The 23,904-nt window shown below is 38.3% G+C and overlaps 1 protein-coding gene across 1 annotated transcript in view; it reads left to right on the top strand.

The window, feature by feature from the left end:
* The window catches only part of ALS2 (alsin Rho guanine nucleotide exchange factor ALS2), an 88,195-nt gene extending 64,291 nt beyond the window's left edge, over positions 1-23,904 (top strand). The window contains exons 23-35 of the mRNA XM_031008660.3: positions 705-816; positions 1,026-1,103; positions 5,948-6,081; positions 8,624-8,788; positions 13,343-13,460; positions 14,414-14,571; positions 16,461-16,583; positions 17,437-17,613; positions 18,992-19,037; positions 19,253-19,314; positions 19,850-19,999; positions 20,235-20,331; positions 22,568-23,904. Of these exons, the coding sequence (XP_030864520.2) occupies positions 705-816; positions 1,026-1,103; positions 5,948-6,081; positions 8,624-8,788; positions 13,343-13,460; positions 14,414-14,571; positions 16,461-16,583; positions 17,437-17,613; positions 18,992-19,037; positions 19,253-19,314; positions 19,850-19,999; positions 20,235-20,331; positions 22,568-22,606 (1,459 nt within the window). The 3' untranslated portion in view covers positions 22,607-23,904. The remainder of the gene's footprint in view (positions 1-704; positions 817-1,025; positions 1,104-5,947; positions 6,082-8,623; positions 8,789-13,342; positions 13,461-14,413; positions 14,572-16,460; positions 16,584-17,436; positions 17,614-18,991; positions 19,038-19,252; positions 19,315-19,849; positions 20,000-20,234; positions 20,332-22,567) is intronic.

The following is a 23,904-nucleotide window of genomic DNA, read 5'->3' as shown; positions in this document are numbered from 1 at the left end:
TGACAAACCCTTTTATTTACTTTTTTATTTTTTGAGACAGGGTTTCACTCTGTCACCCAGGCTGGAGTGGTGCGATCTCAGCTCACTGCAATCTCTGCCTCCTGGGTTCAAGGGATCCTCCTACCTCAGTCTACCAAGTAGCTGGGACCACAGGCACACACCACCACGCCCAGTTAATTTTTTGTATTTTTGGTAGAGATGGGGTTTTGCCATATTGTCCAGGCTGGTCTCGAACTCCTGGCCTCAAGTGATCCACCTGCCTTTGCCTCCCAAAGTGCTGGGATTATAGGCATGAGCCACCGAATCCAGCCTCTTTCTTTTTAAGTTAGCAAACTTTTGTGTAAGAAAAACCTGTGCGTAGGTTTTATTCTGCTCATTACATTTTAAATGAAATTATTTAGAGTTGAATTCTAGGCCTTCTTTTTAAAAATTATGTATTTTAAAGTTACCAAGTAACTACCTGGGATATATACAGATCTGTGTCAGACCACAACATTAAATTCCTCAGAGAGGATTACTGAGTGAGATGTCTTTTGCTGTCACTTTGTCCCATATTTGAGGAGACAAAGTTAACTATTTTAACTAGAAAAATGGAAGCAATACCAACCTAGGGTTGATGCCTGGGATCTCCCATGTGATAATTGTCTTTTCCCTACTTTATCCTTATCTTCAGTGCTTTTTCTTTTCTTTTTATTTCTGTGCAGGGGGGAAAAGTATATGGGAATGTGGCAAGATGATGTGTGTCAAGGGAATGGTGTTGTGGTTACCCAGTTTGGATTATACTACGAGGGCAACTTTCACCTTAATAAAATGATGGTGAGTGGAATATTTGCATGTAGTTATTACTAACTTTTTAAAGCTCCTTTGTCCTTAACTTTTTAAATCATCTTTTGATTAGTTTCCACCTTCTTAGTACTATTTTCCTTCTTTTAAGATTCCATAAGGCTTTGGGGATATGACTGCGTGCACTCTTAAGTTACTCTGTATTTTATGTGTTGTAATTCTTCTCTTGTTTCTTCTTGTAGGGAAATGGGGTTTTGCTTTCCGAAGATGATACTATCTATGAGGGAGAATTTTCAGATGACTGGACTCTTAGTGGAAAGGTTGGAAACTAGCTTTCTTTTTTTTTCTCCCTAATAAATTCTTTTACTGATTTTTTTTTTACTTTAAAAATAGCTGATTTACATGCCATAAAATTCACCCCTTTCAAGTGCACATTTCAGTGATTTTTGGTCAACATGGCTGTACAAACCACCACCACAATCCAGTTTCAGAACATTTCCGTCACCCAAGAAAATCCCTTCTGCTCATTCAGTGACTTCCATTTCCACCTAAAGTCCCAGCCAACCACTAATCACCGTTAATCACTCTATAGATTTGCCTTTTCTGGGCCTTTTGTATAAATGGAATCATACACGCAATCTCCTCTATGTGGCTTCTTACACTTGGTATAATGTTTTTGTTTTTTCCATATTGTGGCGTGTATAGTATTTGTTCCTTTTTATGGCTGAATAGTATTCCAAAACTAAATTTTGTTTATCCTTTTACCAGTTGATGGACATTGGGTTATTTCCAACTTTAGACTATTGTAAATAATGCTGCTATAAACTTTTGAATGCAGTTTCTTGTGTAGACATATGTTTTCATTTTCATTTCTCAAGTAGATGCCTAGAGTGTAATTGCTAAGTTGTATGGTAAATTGATGTTTAACATATTAAGAAACTGTCGAACTTTTTTCCAAAGTGTCTGTACCATTTTACATTCCCATCAGCAATGTCTGAGGATACTAATTTCTCCATATCAAAAAATATTTCTTATTTTCTGTCTTTTTTCTTATAGCCATTCCAATGGGTATGAAGTGGTATCTCCTGGTTTTAATTTGCATTCCCTAGTGACTGATGATGTAGAACATGCTTATTAGTGATTCATATATCTTCTTTGATGAAATGTCTATTCAGATCTTTGGCCTATTTCTAAAATTTTGTTTGTACTCTTGTTGAATTGTATGGGTTCTTTCTGTATTCTGGATACATGTCCTTTATCAGATATGATTTGTAAATATTTTCTTGCAGTCTGACTTGTCTTTTATTTTCTTAATGGTGTCTTTTGAAATAGAAAAGTTTTTCATTTTAATGAACTCTATAAAAAATTTTATGAATTATGCTTTTGATGTTATGTCTAAGAAGTCTTTGCCTGTTGGCTCAAACCTGTAATTCCAGCACTTCGGGAGGCCGAGGCAGGTAGATCACGAGGTCAGGAGATCAAGATCATCCTGGCAAACATGGTGAAACCCCATCTCTACTAAAAATACAAAAAATTAGCCAGGCATGGTGGCGGACACCTGTAGTCCCAGCTACTCAGGAGGCTGAGGCAGGAGAATGGCGTGAACCTGGGAGGCGGAGTTTGCAGTGAGCCGAAATCGTGGCACTGTGCTCCAGCCTGGGTGACAGAGCGAGACTCCGTCTAAAAAAAAATGAAAGTTTTATAGTTTTGCCTTTTATATTTAGGTCTGTGATTCATTTTAAGATAACTTTTGTATATGGGCTGAGTTATGTGTCCAAACTAATCTTTTTGCATATGGCTATCCAAATTTCCCAACACCTTTTCCCATTGAATCTTGGCACCTTTGTTGACCAGAAAATGTGTTTATTTCTGGTCTCTCAGTTACGTTTCATTGATAAACATGTCTCTCCTTGTGTTAATACCACACCATCTAGATTACTATTGATTCCTAGTAAGTTGTGAAATCAGGAATATAAGTCCTCCAAATTTGTTCTTTTTCAAAATTGTTCTGGCCAATCTAGATTCTTTGACTTTTCATATAAATTTTAGGAGTGGCTTATCAAGATTCTGCAATAAACCTTGCTAAGATTTTGATAGAGATTGCATTGAATCTATAGATTAATTTGGGGAGAATTGCCATCTTAATATTGACTCTTCAACCCATGAACATAGAACATCTCACAGTTTATTTAGATCTTTAATTTCTCTCGGCAATGTTTTCCAGGTTTCAGTGTACACATCTTGCATTTCTTTGGTTAAATTTATTTCTAAGTATTTTATTGGTGCTATTGTAAAGCGTTGTTTTCTTAATTTCATTGCTATAATATAAAAATGCAGTTGATTTTGTATTTTGTTCTTGTTTCCTGAAATCTTGCTGAATTCGTTTATTAGTTTTAGTGGGTTTTTTTGTGTGTGGATTTCTTAGGATTTCTTACATACAGAATCATGTCACCTACAAGTAAAGACATTTTTGCTTCTTTCTTTACAATATGGAAGGCTTTTATTTCTTTTTCTTGTCCAGTTGCACTGGCTAGAGTCTCCTGTGGAATGTTGAATAGAAAAATGTTAAGATTGGACATCTTTACATTGTTTTCTATTTTAGAGAAAAGCTTTGTGTGTGTGTGTGTGTGTGTGTGTGTGTGTATGTGTGTGTGTATGTGTGTGTGTTTTTGTGTGTTGAGATAGTGTCTTACTCTGTCACCCAGGCTGGAGTGCAGTGGCGTGTTCTCAGCTCCCTGCAGCCTCAACCTCCTGGGCTCAAGCGATCCTCCCTCCTCAGCCCCCCAAGCAACTGGGACTACAGGCACATGCCACCATGCCTGGCTAATTTTTTTTTTTTTTTTTTTTGTAGAGACAGAGTTTCGCTATGTTGCCCAAGCTGGTCTCAAACTCCTGAGCTCAAGCAATCCACCCACCTCGGCCTCCCAAAGTGCTAGGATTACAGGCATGAGCCACCATGCTTGGCTGAAAAGCATTTTTGTTAAAGTGCTTTTCCATTATCTGTTGAGATGATCATGTGGTTTTTATCATTTATTCTACTAATATGGTGTATTATATTGGTTGCTTGTCTGATGTTAAACCAACCTTGCTTTCCTGGGATGAATTGTACTTGGTCATGGTGTATAATTTTTTTTATATGTTGGTGTTGCTGGATTTAATGCCAATATTTTGTTGAGGATTTTTGCATTCATATTTATGAGAGGTAATGGTCTGTAGTTTTCTTTTATTGTGATGTCTTTGTCTGTCTTTGATATCAGGATAATTCTGGCCTCATAGAACAAGTTGGGAAGTGTTCCCTCCTCCCCTATTTTCTGAAAGTTTGCGAAGCTTTGGTATTATTTCTTCTTTGAATGTTTGGGAGAATTCACCAATGAAGTCTTCTGGGCCTAAGCATTACTTTGTGAGAAAATTTTTAATTTCTAACTCAGTTTCTTTACTTGCCTTAGGTCTATTTAGATTTTCTATTTCTTATTGAGTCAGTTTTGGTACTTTTTGTCTTTCTAGGAGTTTTTCTATTTCTCTATGTTATCTACTTTGTTGGCATAAAGCTGTTCTCTTAGTATTCCATTCTGTCTTCGTATGTTTGTGACGCTTTAACAAAATATCATAGACTGAGAAATTTATTTCTTCACAATTTTGCAAGCTGGGAAGTCCAAGATCAAGGCTACAGCATTCCCTGTCTGGTGAAGGCCTTCTTGGCTGAGTACTCACATAGCAAAAGATGGAAGGGCAAAAAGGCCTAAGATAGTTCCCTCTGGCACTTTTATTTTTATTTTTATTTTTTTCGAGATGGAGTCTTGCTCTGTCACCCAGCCTGGAGTGCAGTGGCATGATCTCAGCTCACTGCAACCTCCACCTCCTGGGTTCAAGCGATTCTCCTGCCTCAGCCTCCTGAGTAGATGGGATTACAGGCACGTGCCACCGTGCCCAGCTAATTTTTGTATTTTTAGTAGAGACGGGGCTTCACCATGTTGGTCAGGCTGGTCTCGAACTCCTGACCTCATGATCCGCCCACCTCGGCCTCCCAAAGGGCTAGTACTACAGGCGTGAGCCACAGCGCCCAACCCTCTGGCCCTTTTCTAAGGCACTGCTCCATTCATGAGGACTCTGTCCCTAATCACTTCCCAAAAGACCCCACCTCTTACTACCATCACAGTGGGGTTTAAGTTTCAGCACAGATTTTAGAGGAGACACACTTTCAAAACAATAGCACCTTCTAACTTTTTTAATTCTATAGGCTGGTAGTAATAACCTGTTTCACTCTTGATTTTATAAACTTATGTTTTCTCTTTTTTTTCTTGATTAATCTAGTTAAATGTCAATTTTATGTATCTTTTCAAAGAAGCAACTTCTAGTTTCATTGATTTTTCTTTATTTCTTGTTTTCTATCTCATTTACTGATTTTTGCACTAATCTTTATCATTTCCCTCCTCTTTCCTGCTTTGGGTTTAGTTTGTTAGTTTGTTCCTCCTTTTGTAATTTTATTAGGTGGAATTTTACATTACTGATTCGAGAACTTCCTGAAAAGATAGGTGTTAACAGCTATAAGTTTCCCTCTGAGCACTGCTTGTAATTTACATCATCCCCTAAATTTTGATATATTGTATGGTCATTTTATACAGTTCAAAATATTTTTGACTTTTCCCTGTGTGTGTTTTTTTTTCTTTTACCCATGGATTATTTTCATATACTCTTTTAGACATGCATGTGCCCATATTTTGTTTGAGTTTTAAAGAGTTGGAGACTGGTAAAGAGCAAGTTAAAAAGGAAAACAACCGTTTAGTGCTTTTTTTCTCTTGATTTTAAAAATTGAGGGCTGGGCGTGGTAGCTCATGCCTGTAATCCCAGCACTTTGGGAGGCCAAGGTGGGTGGATCACTTGAGGTCAGGAGTTCAAGACCAGCCTGGCCAACATGGTGAAACCCCGTCTCTACTGAAAACACAAAAAATTAGCTGGGCGTGGTGGCGGGCGCCTGTGATCCCAGCTACTTGGGAGGCTGAGGCAGGAGGATCACTTGAACCCAGGAAGCGGAGGTTGCAGTGAGCCAAGATCGCACCACTGCACTCCAGCCTGGGCAACAGAGTGAGACTCTGTCTCTAAATAAATAAATGAATATTGAATATATTTCCTCTAACCCCACATTTTATTCTCTGACTTTACCTAGGGAACACTGACTATGCCAAATGGAGACTACATTGAAGGTTATTTTAGTGGAGAATGGGGATCTGGGATAAAAATCACTGGAACCTACTTCAAACCTAGTCTATATGAGAGTGATAAAGACAGACCTAAAGTTTTGTGAGTAACTAGTGTTAATTCTGGATTAATTATTGAATGTTTGGAGTTGTCTTGCTTTTATCAAAGCTGGTTAATATTTTAAAAGCAAAGTCAAGTTCTTAAAGTCTTCTTTTTTATTTTATTTTATTTTTATTTTTTGAGACAGGGTGTCACTCTGTCACCAGGCTGGAGTGCAGTGGCGTGATCATGGCTCACTGCAGCCTTGACGTCCTGGGTTCACGTGATCCTCCCGCCTCAGCTTCCCGAGTAGCTGGGACTACAGGCACCCGCTACCATGCCCGGCTAATTTTTCTAATTTTTGTAGAGACTGGGTCTTGCTATTGCTCAGGCTGGTCTTGAACCTGAGCTTAAGCGATCCTCCTGCCTCAGCCTCCCAAAGTGCTGGGATTACAGGTATGAGCCGCTGCACCTGGCCAAAGTCTTTTTTTTTTTTTTTAAACAAGATGTAACCTCCTTGAATTGTCAACTGACACTGCTTTAGATGACTAAATCTATAGTCTTGTCTATAGTCTTGGTTTAGATTATAAGCCTTAAAGCATGGATGTTTAAAAGGAAAGTTCCATGTGTGAGAGAGTGTTCTTTTTTTTTTTTTGGAGGTGGGAGGGAAGATGGAGTCTTGGTCTGTCGTCCAGGCTGGAGTGTGGTGGCGTGATCTTGGCTCACTGCAGTGTCTGTCTCCCGGGTTCAAGCGATTCTCCTGCCTCAGGCTTCCAAGTAGCTGAGACTGTAGGTGCACACAACCATGCCAGGCTAATTTTTTGTATTTTTAGTAGAGACAGGGTTTCACCATGTTGGCCAGGCTGGTCTCAAACTCCTGACCTCAAGTGATCCACCCACTTTGGCCTCTCAAAGTGCTGGGATTATAGGTGTGAGCCACCGCGCCCAGCCTGAAAGAGCATTCTTTTTTTTTTTTTTGAGACGGAGTCTTGCTTTGTCGCCCCGGCTGGAGTGCAGTGGCACGATCTCGGCTCACTGCAAGCTCCACCTCCCGGGTTCACGCCATTCTCCTGCCTCAGCCTCCCGAGTAGCTGGGACTACAGGTGCCCACTACCACGCCCGGCTAATTTTTTGTATTTTTAGTAGAGACGGGGTTTCACCGTGTTAGCCAGGATGGTCTCGATCTCCTGACCTCGTGATCCGCCCGCCTCGGCCTCCCAAAGTGCTGGGATTACAGGCGTGAGCCACCGCGCCCGGCTGAAAGAGCATTCTTAAATGGAATCTATACACAACTTGATTTTGAAAAGTAAAGAACATACACACACACACACACACCCCAAGTGGAATAGTAAAATCTGCATATATGAGGAAAAAAAGGCAAAATCTAAGTATATTATGCCCATTGCATTTTTGGCTTTATTTTCTGTTCTCCCACCATCTCTCCCTAGATGTGGCACAATCACAGAAGTGGACAGTTTTTGGCATATGTCTGTTTTTCTTTATTGATTGCAGCTTTAATTTTATTATTATATTTGGTAGCACCTCAGTTTTTTGTTCCCAAGGATATGTTTTCTGTACCATGTTTATTCTTAGCGTCTTTTAGAACCCAGTATGTAATGCATTTTAAATTCTCATTATAAGATATGCAAGGTTCAGAAAGTCCTTGTTCTAACAGGAATCAATTTTTATTTTTATTTTTTTTTTATTTTTAAATTTTTTTTTTTTTTTTTTGAGATGGAGTCGCACTTTGTCACCCAGGCTGGACTGCAGTGGCGTGATCTCAGCTCACTGCAACCTGCACCTCCCAGGTTCAAGCGATTCTCCTGCCTCAGCCTCCTGAGTAGCTGGGATTACAGGTGCGGGCCACCACGCCTGGCTAATTTTTTTTTTTTTTTTTTCGAGATGGAGCGTCACTCTGTCGCTAGGCTGGAGTGCAGTGGTGCGATCTCGGCTCACTGCAACCTCTGCCTTCTGGGTTCAAGCGATTCTCCTGCCCCAGCCTACCGAGTAGCTGGGATTACAGGCATGCACCACCATGCCCAGCTAATTTTTGTATTTTTAGTAGAGATGGGGTTTTGCCATGTTGGCCTGGCTGGTCTCGAACTCCTGACCTCAGGCGATCCACCCTCTTTGGCCTCCCAAAGTGCTAGGATTACAGGCATGAGCCACCGTGCCCAGCCAATTTTTTGTGTTTTTAGTAGAGACAGAGTTTCACCATGTTGGCCAGGCTGGTCTGGAACTCCTGACCTCAGGTGTTCCACCTGCCTTGGCCTCCCAGAGTGCTAGGATTACAGACATGAGCCACCACACCTGGCCAGGAATCAATTTTTTAAAATTAATTCTGTGGAATTATAGGAGGCAGAGTCAATTGGTTTGCTTTGTACTTAGTATTCCATACACTTTGATATCCAAAAAACAATAATTAGCTAAAAAACATTCCTTTAAAATTTTCATTTAGTGTTTTAAAAATAGAATTACCATCAGTCTTGGCAGTTTTGGTCACAAAAAAAGCATTCTCAGTTGTATGTTAGAAAGTTTCTGTTCTTTGGAACAATTTTGCACAAAAGAAATGATTAATAAAAGGTTGATATGACTTTATTAGCAGGAAGCTAGGAAACCTGGCAGTGCCAGCTGATGAGAAGTGGAAAGCGGTGTTTGATGAATGTTGGCGCCAACTGGGCTGTGAGGGCCCAGGCCAAGGGGAAGTTTGGAAAGCATGGGACAATATTGCTGTGGCCTTGACCACCAGTCGGCGCCAGCACAGAGACAGGTGAGTGAACACCTGCTCAACATACAGCAGAGCATGTTAGGAAGATGAAACTTAAGACCAGTACGTAGTCAAGGGTCACTACATTTAATTTAAAAGTTAATGATGTACTTCTGCTTCTGAGTAAGAGGGATTAAAACACACTTTCTTTATCTTCTGTTGAACTCAACTGTTAAACCTGAACAGAATACATGGACAGTTATTTATGAACTCTGAAAAGTAAATATCAACAAGTAGATTGAGGAAGAAAACCTGAATTCAAAGTACCACAAAACCAGTGGTGAGTTTACTTAGATGTTTTGCTCCAATATCCCTCAGCCGGAACTCAGTGCAGCCTGAAACATGAAAGCAAGTACTGTGGTGCAGACAGACAGGGATACAGAAAATATCCCTCTGGTTCTGGCTCAAGGAGTGACAAAGGGACTCCTAAAACTCAGAGTGGTTGATATATACTCAGTTTTCTTTCTGTCTTTTTTCTCTATTCTCTCATGCCCAAGCCTCCAGGACCTTCTGTGGCAGTAATGGTAGCAGCTGGAGCAGGCGTGAACAGGAAACTTGCAAAAGTCAAAACTCTTGAGGGTGGAATCTTCTTCCCCCTTTGGTGGCTCCTTAGCTCAAGGGAAGGCCAAGCCCCAACCCCATTGCATTTTTGGCTTTGTTCTCTGTTCTCCCACCATCTGTCCCTAGATGTGGCACAATCATGGAAGTGGGCAGTTTTTGGCCAGAGGACCTAAAAAGGGGTGCCTGCGAACCAGAAAATACTGGGGATGTGATGGAGAGAAGAGCTCTGGGAAACAAGCCCATAAAGTTGTTTGTGAACTCCTGGGCTCACCCTAGACCTGCACATGTATGAATTTGATCCTAATTAGTACCAAAGAGTTTGAGAACCAAGCTCATAGGTTGACCACTCAGGTCCCAGAGTAGTCATTAAGTTGTACACTCACAGAACAAACCCAGGAAGGATGCAAAGGCTTTGAGAAGTGAACTGGCATTGGCACCATGGCCCACAGGAGACTAAAGCAAAAATATCTGCTGTTTTAGGGATTCTCAATATCACTTACACATTCAGTGATTTGCTGGAAGAATTCACAAGACTCAGCATATAGTTGTACTCACAAGTAAGATTACAGCAACATGGTAGGGACGCACAACCAGATCATAAGGGAAAAAGACACAGGTAGAGTCTGGAGGAATCCATGTGTAAGCTTTCCATGATCTCTCCTTTCTGGGATGAGTCACACACAACACAGTTTTCCCTGCAGCAAAATGCAGCGACACGTGTCTCATGTTTCTGCCCAGGGAAGCCCACTAGAGACTCAGTGCCCAGGTTTTATATTGGGGGCGGGTCACATAGGCACCCTGTGCTTGGCAGTTGCCAAATTCCACAGTCCCAGCTTACAGGAAAGCAGATGTTCACCATAAATCACATTGTTAATCTAAGGACAGCAAAACACCTTTGTCAGTATATGGAACTTTTACGAAGCTTAATTCCCAAGTGCCAGCCAAGGGTCAACCTTATAAGCAGGTTCTTTTTTATTTTATTTCATTTTTATAAATAAAGACAGGGTCTTGCTATATTATCCAGGCTGGTCTCGAACTCCTGTCCTCAAGAAATCCTCCTGCCTCGGTCTCACAAAGTGCTGGGATTGCAGGCGTGAGCTACCACACCTAGCTCAGGTCCTTCTAAAGATAGCAGTTTCAAGCCTGCTATGTTTACTGTTTTATGAATGTCAACATTCTCCATAGGATATAAACAAGACCCAGAGTTTTATAATGCTCAAAATATCCAAGACATTAACCATAATTACTCAGCAATGAAAGAACCATGAAAATCTCACTTTATTTCAGGAAAGAGAATCAATAAATATCAACAGATGACATAGATGTTGAAGTTGTCTGACAAGAACTTCAAAGCAACTATTATAAAATACATGTGCAATCACAAACACCCTTGAAATAAATATTAGAACAAATGTATCAGCAAAGAAACAGAAGATATAAAGAAGAGCCAAATCAAAATTTTGGGGTTGAAAACTGCACTAACCAAAATCACTTATTGTATGAACTCAGTGGCAGAATAGAGATGGCAATGGAAGAGTCAGTGAACCTGAAGATAGATCAGTATGGATTATCAAATCTAAACAACTGAGAGAAAAAACATGAAAAAATAAAAAAGTGAACACAGCCTCAAGGACTTGTGGGTCTAAATTTGTTTCCTTAGAATTCCAGAAGAAAAGGAGAAAGAATGGGCTGGGCATGGTGGCACGCACCTGTAATCCCAGCACTTTAGGAAGCTGAGGCAGGCAGATCACCTGAGGTCAGGAGTTCGAGACCAGCCTGGCCAACAAAGCAAAACCCCATATCTACTAAAAATACAAAATTAGCCCGGGCGTGGTGGCAGGTGCCCGTAATCCCAGCTACTTAGGAGGCTGAGGCAGGAGAATCGCTGGAACTCGGGAGGCGGAGGTTGCAGTGAGCCGAGATAGCGCCATTGCACTCCAGCCTGGGCAAAAATAGCAAAACTCCATCTCAAAAAAAAAAAAAAAGAAAGAAAAGAAAAGGAGGAAGAATGAGGGATGGAACATTTTGTGAAGAAATAATGGTTGAAAACTTATCAAGTTTAGTAAAAAGACGTGAAACCCATAGATTCAAGTAGCTGAACGAACTCCATCTTGGGAAAAACCACAGATAACCATGTATAGACACATATTAAAATTCATGGACAAAGATCTTGAAAGCAGCTAGAGTGAAATAATGGGAAATCAGCAATTCAAATGACTGCATATTTCTCATTAGATACCTTGGAAGCCAGAAGGAAGTGGCCCAACGTTTTCGAAATACTAAAAGAAAAGTTACAGATGTACTTGTTCATTTCTCTCTTTTTCTCCTTTTTAAAATTTTCTTTTTCACCTTCTTTTCTTTTCTCCTGCTTTTCTCCATCTGCCTTTCTTCTTTAATTTGACCAGTAACTCCCACAAGCATTGCTTAGCATTTGGACCTAAAGAATTTACTAATCCCTGCAGCAAAACTTCCTAATTAACTATGACTTTCTTGAGTTTAATTCTAGATAATGGTTTGTTTGAGCTGTGCCTTCGTTGTTAAAATATCAAGGAGCATACTTTAATCTGTGAGTGTAACTACATACGGTTAATTTTTAAATGAGCTTTATGCTGGTCTTCATTTCCACATGTCAGTTGCTTTCTAAAGGGAATTGAAGAAAAATTGAGCAAGTATCCATTTATTCAGAATGTAAATGTTTGTTCTGAATAATTAAATGTTCTAGTTTGCTAAGTTACCAAATTCTTTAAATAAATTACCAGTATTCAAATAATTTTAATATACTAAAGTATAGTTACATAGAAATTAAATTCCAGAGGTTGAAAGATACTTCAGGAACTTTAAACATTTCACAGTCAAGTCTAACAAATACTAATTGTTATTCTAGCCTGGAGAGATTAGTTTAGAGTCTATCTAATTGAGTATCTCCAAAATTGATACTTAAAGTAAACCATAGTATAATTTTTGCTTGCTTGAAATTCGTGTATGTGTTTCAAGAAATTAAATGTAGAAAGAAGTAATTTTTTTTTCTATATTTGGGATATATAGGAATTGATTTTAGTATTTCATTCATGAAGTTCATAATTGTTACCTTCTACTCTATCAGTAGAAGAAATGGAAACTCCCAGAATTGATGAAAGCCATTGACTGCCCCTTGTGCGTGATACAGATGGTCAGCTTAGTACAGCCTGTCAGTTCGACCTTAAGACTTTAGCCCTTCAGTTAACCTGGGTTAACTGTTGTTAGGTGTTTCTGAGAAGTGAAAATGAATGAACTCTTTATATAAAATTATGTTGCTACCACAAAGATCTTATGTGTTTATCTAAAATCTCTAATAATAATGATTAGGCACAGTTTTCAGTTTCTCATTGGTTGTCATCTAATGATAGAACACTATTACCAAAAATTTCAGTTGATTACTAGCGTGTGTTTTCTCTTAGTATCTTCATCCAGTTTCTGTTTACCCATTATGTGCTTACATTGTCACCTGTTGGAGTGTCATTATCTCCTTGCTTCTTAACCTTGTTTTCATTTCTTCCTTTGCCCTTTGACTTATTTCCCTTTTTCCTTAACTCCCTTCCCTCTTTTTTTCCTTTTATTCCATTTTTCTGTTGTCACCAACGGGTCTATCACCTTCAAGCTAATATTGTATTTATCTTCAAGCTAATGTCATATTATTTCCAACACCATGGTTTAGATTGGAGTAGAATCTTCATTAATTTATTGTAGAATCTTCATTGTAGAATGAAGAATGAATCTTTATTGTAGAATCTTCATTAATTTATGGTACAAAGTAACACTACCTGAGTTTTTGAATGAATGTTATGTAAACTGAGTACCTAATAGCAGGATCGTGATGATTTCTGAGTTCGTTGGGTTTAGTCCTATGTTGGATGCTCCACTTTGACTGGAGCTAGTGATTGTGTTTCATGTGAGTATTTACACGTATCTTGCTTTCTTGATGTGAAATACAACAGACTTTTCTTTCCCTTTTTATAGTCCAGAAATATTGAGTCGTTCACAGACTCAGACACTAGAGAGTTTGGAATTCATTCCACAGCATGTTGGTGCCTTCTCTGTGGAGAAATATGATGACATCAGGAAATATTTAATAAAGGTAAACTAGAGTAAAAATTACATTGGTCTTGTGAATTAATGATTCACCTACCACAATATATCATTCAGATAGACCGACAGCTTAATGTTATTCTAATCCTGTTTTTGCATCCTGTGCATTTCTTTTGTTAATTATCAAACTACCAAGATTACATTTCTACCTAAAGATTGTCCCATTATTATGATAGAACTTTTTAAAGTTTTTTAAGGCACTCAAGGGGGTTCTTAAGAAATAAGATTAGAGTTTTAAATTGCTTTTTGTTAATAACATTAGCAAACTAGAGATTGTGTAAGTAAAGCATGCTGCCCTCACCCCTGGATAGGGTCTTTGCTTCCTTCGAAAACTTGTAAGACGAGCTACAATTTAAAGTGTGATGTATATTGATGGGAAGTGCAGGAAGGAGTATTCTGAGAAGTCAGGGGAACTGAAGGATGACTGTTTCAGAGTATCATCAACAGTCAGTGTTTAGTTTTCTCAAAGATAACATTTTTTATCATTTTTGTGAAGTTTAAAGTATATTTGAATGTTTTTAAAATTTTGTATTCTTTTTTTTTTTTTAGATATGGGGGTTCTCACTGTGTTGCTCAGGCTGGCCTCAAACTCCTGAGCTCAATCGATCCTCCTGCCTCAGCCTCCCTAGTAGCTGGGACTATAGGCATGAGCCACCACATCCAGCAGAATCTTTCTTTTAGTGGTATTCCATATCAGTACTTCCAAAGCTATTTGCCCAAAATGTGAAGGAGATTCTTTGATCAAGATTAGGAACTCCAGCTTCATATAATTGGGGTAGACAGTACTTTCAAAAAAATTAAAGTATTTGAATATTCCTGGTCCCAAAATTGACTCTTGACATTTTGACAATTGTTTGTCATTTATGAAGTTGTTTCTTATTGATGGATTGTTTCTGCTGATAATGCACATCAACTGACTTCATTGATTCTCTTCCTACTCAGGCCTGTGACACTCCTCTGCACCCCCTGGGCAGGCTTGTGGAGACACTGGTTGCAGTGTATAGAATGACATACGTGGGCGTAGGAGCCAACCGCAGGTTATTGCAGGAGGCTGTAAAGGAGATTAAGTCCTATCTTAAGCGAATTTTCCAGCTGGTGAGGTAAGAGAGCTTTTCACTAAAGTCTGCAGGCTATGGAATACTATTTTATACCAATGCTTGGGTAGTTTCACCCTGAATCATCAAGAAAATAGTTTTATGCCACAGTCCTTTAATAGATTAAGTAAAACATGTTTTAAATGTATGTGTAAGCTATAAACATAAAAAAGATGAACCTTAGCTATTGTTATTTATTTATTTTTATGTCTTATTAAGTAAAGCTAAAATAAATGTTTGGGGTTTTTAAATTCTAATTTTGGTATGAAGTATAGTAGTCGTCTTATTTAGATTCAGTCTCTAGGCAAAATCATGTATCTAAAGCCCAACCACAGAGTAGACAAAGTTTAATATAAAGTTTTGTCCTTGAGTTTTTGTGTCTTGTCCTTTGGCAACAGTATCACATACGTTCATTTATTTAACAAATATTTATGGAGCGTTTCTATGTAATAGCCATCATTCTAGGCTCTCAAGGGATTTATCAGTGAACAAAGACAAACAGTCTTTGCTGTCATGGAGCTTACATTCTAACGGGGGAAAAGAGTAAACATCAAAAATAGATGTAGTATGTCAGATAGTGATTAGCACTATGGAGAAAAATAAAGGGAAAGAGTACTAGATGTGAGATGCTATTATTTTAAAGAGAAGGTCAGAGCAGACTGACTAATACGGTGGTGTTATTTGAGCAGAGACTCAAAGAAGGCAATTAAATGAGACAGTAAGCATCTTTGGGAAGAGAGTTCCAGGCAACAAACAGATTTAAGCTTGTGAGATATAAGATCTTTTACTGAGTTGAAGCCAACAAGTAAATACTACAGTGAGATAATTATACAAAAGTTTGTAAATTTGTCCCAGAACTTCCATATATTGTCTGCCTCAACATTGGAAATGTTTCAGGTTTTGAGGGAGAAGTGTGGTCTATTAAAAAGATCACTAGCCTGGGCTAGCTCTGACATTAGCTAGATGAGTATAATGAAAATAAGTGTCCTGACCTTTTTTAGTTTTTTCAACTATAAAATTAGGGCAGATGGAGGTGCAAGATGTAAGTCTACAAAAATAGAGAAGACTGCATATTGCCTTTAAAGGGCCAAAATTTAAGTCCGTAAAAATAAGAGAAAATAAACTTATTTATGGTAGAGTACACTAGCATACAAGAAGTCAGAGATAAAATCTATGGCAGAACTCAAAGACCAGGAAAAAAAATTCCTCACCAATTTATCCCCTTGATCATTTGAAAAATTAATTTTCAGCAAGTTTTAAAAACACATTTTTAAATTTTATGTTGAGTACAGAGGGAAATAATAGACACTGAGGACTCTAAAAGGGGGGAGTGTGTGTGGGAGGGTGAGGGTTGAAAACTTACTGATAGGATACAGTGTTCACTGTTCAGGTGATGGGTACACCAGACGCCCAGACTTTACCGCTACCTGATATATCCGTGCAACACAACTACATATGTGCCCCCTGAATCTATAAAAATAAAATAAAACTTTACGTTGTGTCTTCTATAATTAATCATTTTTTCCCTTAATGTTGGACATTTAATTTCTGTCGGTGTTTGCTTATATTCTAGAAGAGTGGTCCTTGCTCAGAGTTAATATAAATTGACCTCAGATGAGATTTGCCAGTAAAGAACACATATCTCATATAGATCAGAATTCTCCATTCCTTAGTAACTAGACAGAAGAAAATCATAGCACGTGAAGATTTTGTAGTGGTATTATTCATTAGCTGCATTCTTAATTTTATCCTGTTAGAAACATCAGTTTTCTCAGGGAACTAAAATACTTAGTTGATAATAAAGCTTGCTCTCATAACTAATGGAAATGTGTTTTTATGCTTTTCAACCCCCCTAGAAGTATAATTGTATAATTATATTTTTTATTCTTCCTTAGGTTCTTATTTCCTGAGCTGCCTGAAGAAGGCAGCACAATTCCTCTCTCTGCTCCTCTGCCAACCGAAAGGAAGTCTTTTTGCACTGGGAAGTCAGATTCCCGATCTGAATCACCAGAGCCAGGGTAAATGGAGTTGGGTGGGGACAGTGAAGAAAGGGAATGGTGACTAGATGATCTTACTCAAAGAGTCCCAGCGAGAAAGTGTGTTCTCTAGATCTATTTCCTCATTTCTAAAATGATATGGTTGGGGCCAGGAGGGTTGGGGCCAGCCACAGTGGCTCACACCTGTAATCCCACACTTCGGGAGGCTGAGGTGGGAGGATTGCTTGATCTTAGGAGTTCAAGAGCAGCCTGGGCAACATAGGGAGACCCCATCTCTACAAAAATAAAAAAAATTAGCAGGGCATGGTGGCACACACCTACGGGTTCAGCTACGTGGGAGGCTGAGATGAGAGGATCACTTGGGCCTGGGAGGTTAAAGGCTGCAGTGAGCTGTGACTGCACCATTGTGCTCCAGCCTGGGTGACAAAATGAGACCTGTCTCAAAAAAAAAAAAAAAAAAAAATGTAGCTGGGTAGGTGCCGCCTCTGAGGTCCCTCTTAGTTCTCTCAAGTACTATTAGCCATACCCCAGGAAAAAGCAACCACAGATGATCTGAGCACAAAGGCTGCTTAGCAAAGGAAGTAACATCACACTGTCCTAGAATAACCTCAGAGAAATCAGCCTCAAAATGGAAACAATGTAAGTTTTCAGTGAGATTTTTAATTCATGAAAAGAATTCACAGTTTCGTCTAAGACAAAATTATAGATAATGTCCTCATATCAACTCCATATGTAAAGAGCAGAGTAATATTATAACTTCTTTAAAACTTCCCATCTCTACTTTTGCCTTTTTGAAATTGAAGCTCTATCTTGGATTCTGTATTCAATTTTAATATGAAAAATGCTCCTTTTCTCCCACTCCATTATTTTGTAGTTATGTAGTAACGAGTTCTGGATTATTGCTTCCTGTGCTGCTACCTCGGCTCTACCCACCGCTGTTTATGCTTTATGCTTTGGATAATGATCGCGAGGAAGACATTTACTGGGAATGTGTCCTTCGACTAAATAAGCAGCCAGATATTGCTCTCCTGGGCTTTCTTGGGGTGCAGAGGTAAGTGTAGTAGTTACAAGCGCAACCAAATGGTTTTAATTTAAAATGCAAACTGCGTTATTGGAAATTTGGCACTTTGATATCTAATTATATATATGGCTTGTAATTATTTTTTGCATACGTCTTCTTTAACAAAATAATGATAGTTAATAATCTTTATTTCTGAGAATATTTGGAGATGAGTATGAAACCTGCTGATTCTTTGGAATGTGTTTTTTATTATGTTTTCATATATATAGTAATATATATTTATTATATATTAGTAATGTATTTTATATATTATGTATAGTAATATGTATATAGTAAGTGTGAGCTATTTTGCCTGGTATTTTATAGCTCTTTAGAGCAGAATACATATCTTTGGCATTCTTCCTTCTCTTCTTTTCTCTCCTCCCTCTCCATTTGCAATTTTTAAGTTAAAGGTTTTGAAGTTGTTTTTTTTTTTTTTTTTTTTTTGAAAGAGAGTTTCACTCTGTCATGCAGGCAGGAGTGCGATGGTGCAATCTCAGCTCACTGCAACCTCCACCTCCCAAGTTCAAGCAATTCTCATGCCCCAGCCTCCCAAGTAGCTGGGATTACTGGCGCACGACACCATGCTCAGCTAATTTTTGTATTTTTAGTATAGATGGAGTTTTGCCATGTTGGCCAGGCTGGTCTCGAACTCTTTGCCTCAAGTGATCTGCTCGCCTCGGCCTCCCAACGTGCTGGGATTACAGGTGTGAGCCACTGTGCCCAGCCCTGCTGTTTTTATTAGAGGGTATTATTGCTCGTTATCCAGGGAATACTAAATTATTATGTTTTCTTTCTAGGGCAGTGATAAAGCTGATTCTACCTCCCCAATCTCTATTTGTGCTACCAAGAAAAGTGAATAAGCCTCAATTTTTTTTTTTTGAGACGGAGTCTTGCTTTGTTGCCCTGGCTGGAGTGCAGTGGCGCAATCTTGGCTCGCTGCAACCTCCACCTCCCAGGTTCAAGTGATTCTCGTGCCTCAGCCTCCCAGCTAGCTGGGATTACAGGCCTGTGTCAACGCACCCAGCTAATTTTTATATTTTCTTATTTTTGTGCTTTTTTTTATTTTGTGCTTTAATTGTTTTCAGTGGAATAATTCAGTAGTAGAAATGAGATAAAACTGAGTGAAGGAAAAATATTTGGTAATATCTGTAACGTGTAGGTTATTGGGATATAGAATGACAAATCCCTTAGGGAGATGATAAAAACTCTTAAATCACTTCTGGAATGTTTATAAAAACTTAACCTATTGTGGAGCAGTTCTTTTTAATGGGGACAAGGAAGCCAATATAGCTGTCAACTATTTTTATGGGATTTTGTCTACCATTAAGTAACAACTTATATTAATAATTTATGGATTCCATTATAGGAAATTTTGGCCAGCAACCTTGTCAATCCTTGGAGAGAGTAAAAAGGTATAGTAGATTTTCTTTTCCTCAGCAAATATGCTTTTCTCTAATGGGAAGGATTTGAGATAGCAAAACTTTTTCATTTTACTTTGATAGAACAGTACCCAAGCTTGTGTTTGCATCTGTTATTACCAAAGACCTGCACTCTGACATCAATATAATTTATTTCTGTTGTTGCAGAAAATAGTTTTCCTCCTTGACCTTCACTCTCTTTTTTGCAGGTTTTGCCAACCACGAAAGATGCTTGTTTTGCCTCAGCAGTAGAATGTCTGCAGCAGATCAGGTATTCTCTGATTTGTTGAAAAGCCATACAAATCAAAGTAGTGCTTGGTCTATTAAGATATTATTAATATGATCTTATCTTTACCTAAGCCTTAAGCATCCCCATTCTATATGCTGATGGTGTCAAACTCAATGTGGAAATCAGAAATCAGAATGAGACCCTTGGGTTATCTTTTACTCTAAAATGACCTTGCATTTTCAAAAGTAGTAGAGAGCCAAGCCAGAAATTTATCCATATAATCACATCTTTAGCCAAGTGGAAATTAACCAAATTTCTCATTCAGAAAAGAGCATATATTAGGAGAATGAGATTTCACGTGGGTAAAAGGAAACAATATATGAATCGTAGACAGTTGGAGGCTACTTTTCTCATAGCACCATGGGAGTACAAAGTCATCCTTTCCAACGACTCATAATGCCTAAGTGTCCAGGTTAAGGCATGTGAACCCCAGGAGGGAATATTGTCAAAAAAGCACGATCAAATGGCTTTATTAAGAAAATTATAGGATGTCTTTTTGTCATTGTTTCTGTAACAGCACAACATTTACCCCATCAGACAAACTTAAGGTCATCCAGCAGACTTTTGAGGAGATCTCTCAGAGTGTCCTGGCGTCACTCCAGGAAGACTTCTTGTGGTCCATGGATGACTTGTTTCCTGTTTTCTTATATGTGGTGCTACGGGCCAGGTAACTGTTTTATGACTTTATTATTAGTGAGTCATTATTTTTAAAAGTCTGCTGCTTGCATTTTCTGAACTGACAGCAGGAGTACGCTCTTCCACTAGAAAAAAATCGATTAACCCATTCCACTGTGGCATTACCTTTTTATTGAGCTGTTCTTTCTTTTTCCCATCAACTAGATTCAAAAGGAGAATGGACATATAAGTGAAAATAACTCAGCATCTTTTTCTCTTTGGGGCAGGATTAGGAATTTAGGCTCTGAGGTACACCTCATTGAGGATCTAATGGACCCCTATCTTCAGCATGGGGAACAGGGTATAATGTTCACCACGTTGAAGGTGAGTATAGTTATTATTTAATACTTTTTTATCTTCATATCTGTCTTTCATTTACCATATTATAAATGCCATTAACCACTTTTTTTGTATAAAAGTTTAATGCAAACCTTAAATGCCTTTAGAGCACATTTTGTTCTACACTTTAAAACATTATATAGTATATTAAAGTAGGATAAGCCAGTTGTTCCTCAAAATACTAAAGCAAATTCTTCATTACCTAATCCTCCTTGTAAATTGATCAAACTGTTATAAATGTTTACATTTATATAAATAATTGTAACTCTAAAAAAGAAACAGAAAGGATTCTTAGTGTCCAAGAAAGTTTCCAACAGGAGTGCTATTCAATGGAACAGGGTAAAACACAGAAGGCAGTATGTAAATAACGAATTTGAATTCCATCTTCTTTCTTTGCCTTGTATTTACTGTAACCAATAGATTACAAATGAGCTTCTTTGATCTGGGTGGCCTGGAGAGATTGTTAGAAGTCATTTGTTTCCCGCCTTGATTTTTCTTGGAATTTGGAAGAATCACTCTAAAGTTTATTGAAAAAACAGCAGATAGAAAGTGCAAAAACACTTGTGAAAAATGAGAAAGAATAGACCTACTCTTCCAGTTAGTAAAATTTATAAAATTACAGTAATGAAGATAAAATAGTATGTGACTGTCACAGGAATACACAATTACCTAAATAGAAGGGATAGCTCCCATATAAACACATCATAATAAAAGCTTCACATGAAAGTGGAAACTCCAAACCAAAATGGAAAAGAGGAATTATTTAACAAATGGTAAAACAAAGTATTGGATAGCTTATTAGCAGTTTTGGAGGGAGGGTAGAATAGCAAATTATATAGATGCTTTGGGGTTTAAATATAGAGAAAGGAAGAGAGAAGGAAAGACAGGTAAATTAAAATAAGAAAAATAACTAGAATTCAATGTCAGGTTTCTGGCCTAGGTTAACTATTTAAACTTTTCAACTAAAATACCATTAACGCTTCTTTTTTTTGAGACAGAGTCTCACTCTGTCGCCCAAGCTGGAGTGCAGTGGTGCGATCTCGACTCACTGCAACCTCCACTTCCCAGGTTCAAGTGATTCTGCTGCCTCAGCCTCCCAAGTAGTTGGGATTACAAGTGCCTGCCACCACACCTGGCTAATTTTTGTATTTTTATTAGAGATGGGGTTTCACCAGGTTGGCCAGGCTGGTCACGAACTCCTGACCTCAGATGATCCACCCGCCTTGGCCTCCCAAAACGCTGGGATTACAGGCGTGAGCCACTGCACCCGGCCTACCATTAACACTTCTATTAAATAAACTGAAAAGGGGGAGAAACTGGGGAAAATATTGGCCACAGATGACTTAGATTATTAGTGTTTATGTTATTTGAAGAGTATCTCTAAACAGATCACCAAAGAAGAAACTGAACTAGTAAGTTTACATGTAGAAAAATACTCAACCTCACTGAAAATCGTAGTACTGCAGATTTAAATAAGGTATCATTTTGTGCTGTTAAATTATCAAGAATGTTTTAAAATTACTGGTGGGGTTATAGTGAAGTCATTATTATTCCCACATTGCTGATAATGGGGTAAGTAGCCATTACCCTTTTGGAAAGCAATTGTTACTAACATAGATATCAACAACATCAAAAAATGTGGAGTTTGACTCAATGGTTCTACTCCTGGGGATTTATCCTAAGAAACTAAAGAATGGAAAATGTTACATGTTATCTGGATGTGTTATTCATTGGGGTATGAGTAATTCCCATACCTGGAAACTCATAATTCAGGGTGCTTCTTAAAAATGCATTCCTGGAAGTTATGACTCCCCAGGTCTGCAATGATGCTTAATCTGTATATTTATTAATCATACTAGGTAATTCTAATTAGAGTTGTACCTTTTAATGATTGGTATACTCTAAATGTCCAATCAGTAATGGCAAATTGTGGTGTTTCTGCATGTGAAGAATATTAGCTAGCTTGTAAAAAAACTTTGTTTGTTTTAGAATAAGACGGGAAATGAAAAAATTTTGTCTATACTAATTACAAGTAGGCAAAAGACAGCCACTAGATAGGGGAACTAGAAGGGAACAGGGAAAAGTGAAATCAGTTAAATCTGTTGGGCCATCAACTGAATTTGTTCATAAGGGATTTTGTTTCTTTAGTCCCATATGCATTGCTCTCTTTATGTAATTTCTTTAAAAGTGAATTTGAAATTATTTTGAACTTTTCTTCCAGGCATGTTACTACCAGATTCAGCGTGAGAAGCTTAACTAGGCTGCATAACAGCTTGAAAACTGGATTATCTACTACAGAGTGTTATAACACCATCTGGAGTCTTCCCGTAGTGGCAAAAAAGAACAGTGTTGAAATTGGAAAGGACTTTGTGTTATTTAGGTTGTTAGAATGAGCCTTACTAATAATAAGAGCTCTGAGCCCAGAAAAAAGGACGGTATAGTTTAAAGGGAGGATTGAAAGGGAGGTAAAAGATCAGATTAGACCAGTTCTTGGCCTATGATAAGTTCCAAAAATACCATTTATCTACTATTTGAAAAAAGAAGAGGATATCCCTTCCTACAGTAAAGGGTATGTCAGCTACATGAAGTTGTAAGAAAAGCTTCCAGTAGAGCTTCTTATATTAAAGAAGTTGATGGATATTTTTGAATTTCTGGTTTGCCTGAATCCACCTGCAGTTACCCCGATCCCTTTGCAAGAACCAGATCGTACTTGAAACTATAGTGGCCACACTCTGCCTTCCTGAGTCCCTTCCAGTCATGTGTGCATCATGTCTCTTTGCCAAGGGAGGGGAGAAAGGAACTTTTAAACTGCAGTTTTAACTTTTTCTAAGCTGTTTCTTGATGGGAGAGGTTCTGTGCAAAACTACCACATTCTGTCCCCAAAATGTGGAATGCATCCAAATAGGAGTCTTCTGCCTCTTAACTTAAAAGAACATAGGAATTTTGTTTTTGGTTTCTTTATCATGCTACAGAGAGTGAATACACTGGAATTCAGACACCGACTCTGAGCTGCTAGGAACCTTATTTGTCCATGTGCAAACGCTGTATTCCGAGGCCTGTGAATGGCAGCCTGAGGAAGTTTTGCATGCAGGCTGTGTTTTCGAGCAGGACTAACAACTGGGAAATAAGCAAAAAACTGCATCGGTCCCCACCCTGGTGTTGTTCTTCCCTATACTTCACACTGAACTCAGGATGGGAAGAAAAAGGAAACAAGCTTTGGCTTTTTCCATCTCAAAAGTATTGTGGCACCTCAACATTTCAGTGTTTTGCTTTTTAAAAAATGCCGTATTGTAAGTTGTTGGTTTATACTGTATAAGTAACACTAGTAGCTGTTTTGAATAACATAGGTGCTCTTCCTCATCTCATCTCCTACACCGTGGTGAGCATACAGAGTGTCCTGATTTGTGTTAAGTGACTGAGAAGATGTTAATTACTTTTGAAAAAGGATCATGGTTTTTGCTCTACTTTATAATCAAGACAAGTGTTTATTAAAATACTGTTTTGGAATGTTGGCTGTAATGTAACAGCAATTTTCATAATAAAAGGCATTCATCTTTA

The sequence above is a fragment of the Gorilla gorilla genome, chromosome 11, assembly GCF_029281585.2.
Source record: "Gorilla gorilla gorilla isolate KB3781 chromosome 11, NHGRI_mGorGor1-v2.1_pri, whole genome shotgun sequence".
Lineage (NCBI taxonomy): Eukaryota > Metazoa > Chordata > Mammalia > Primates > Hominidae > Gorilla > Gorilla gorilla.
This window is presented reverse-complemented; position numbering and strand designations above follow the sequence as displayed.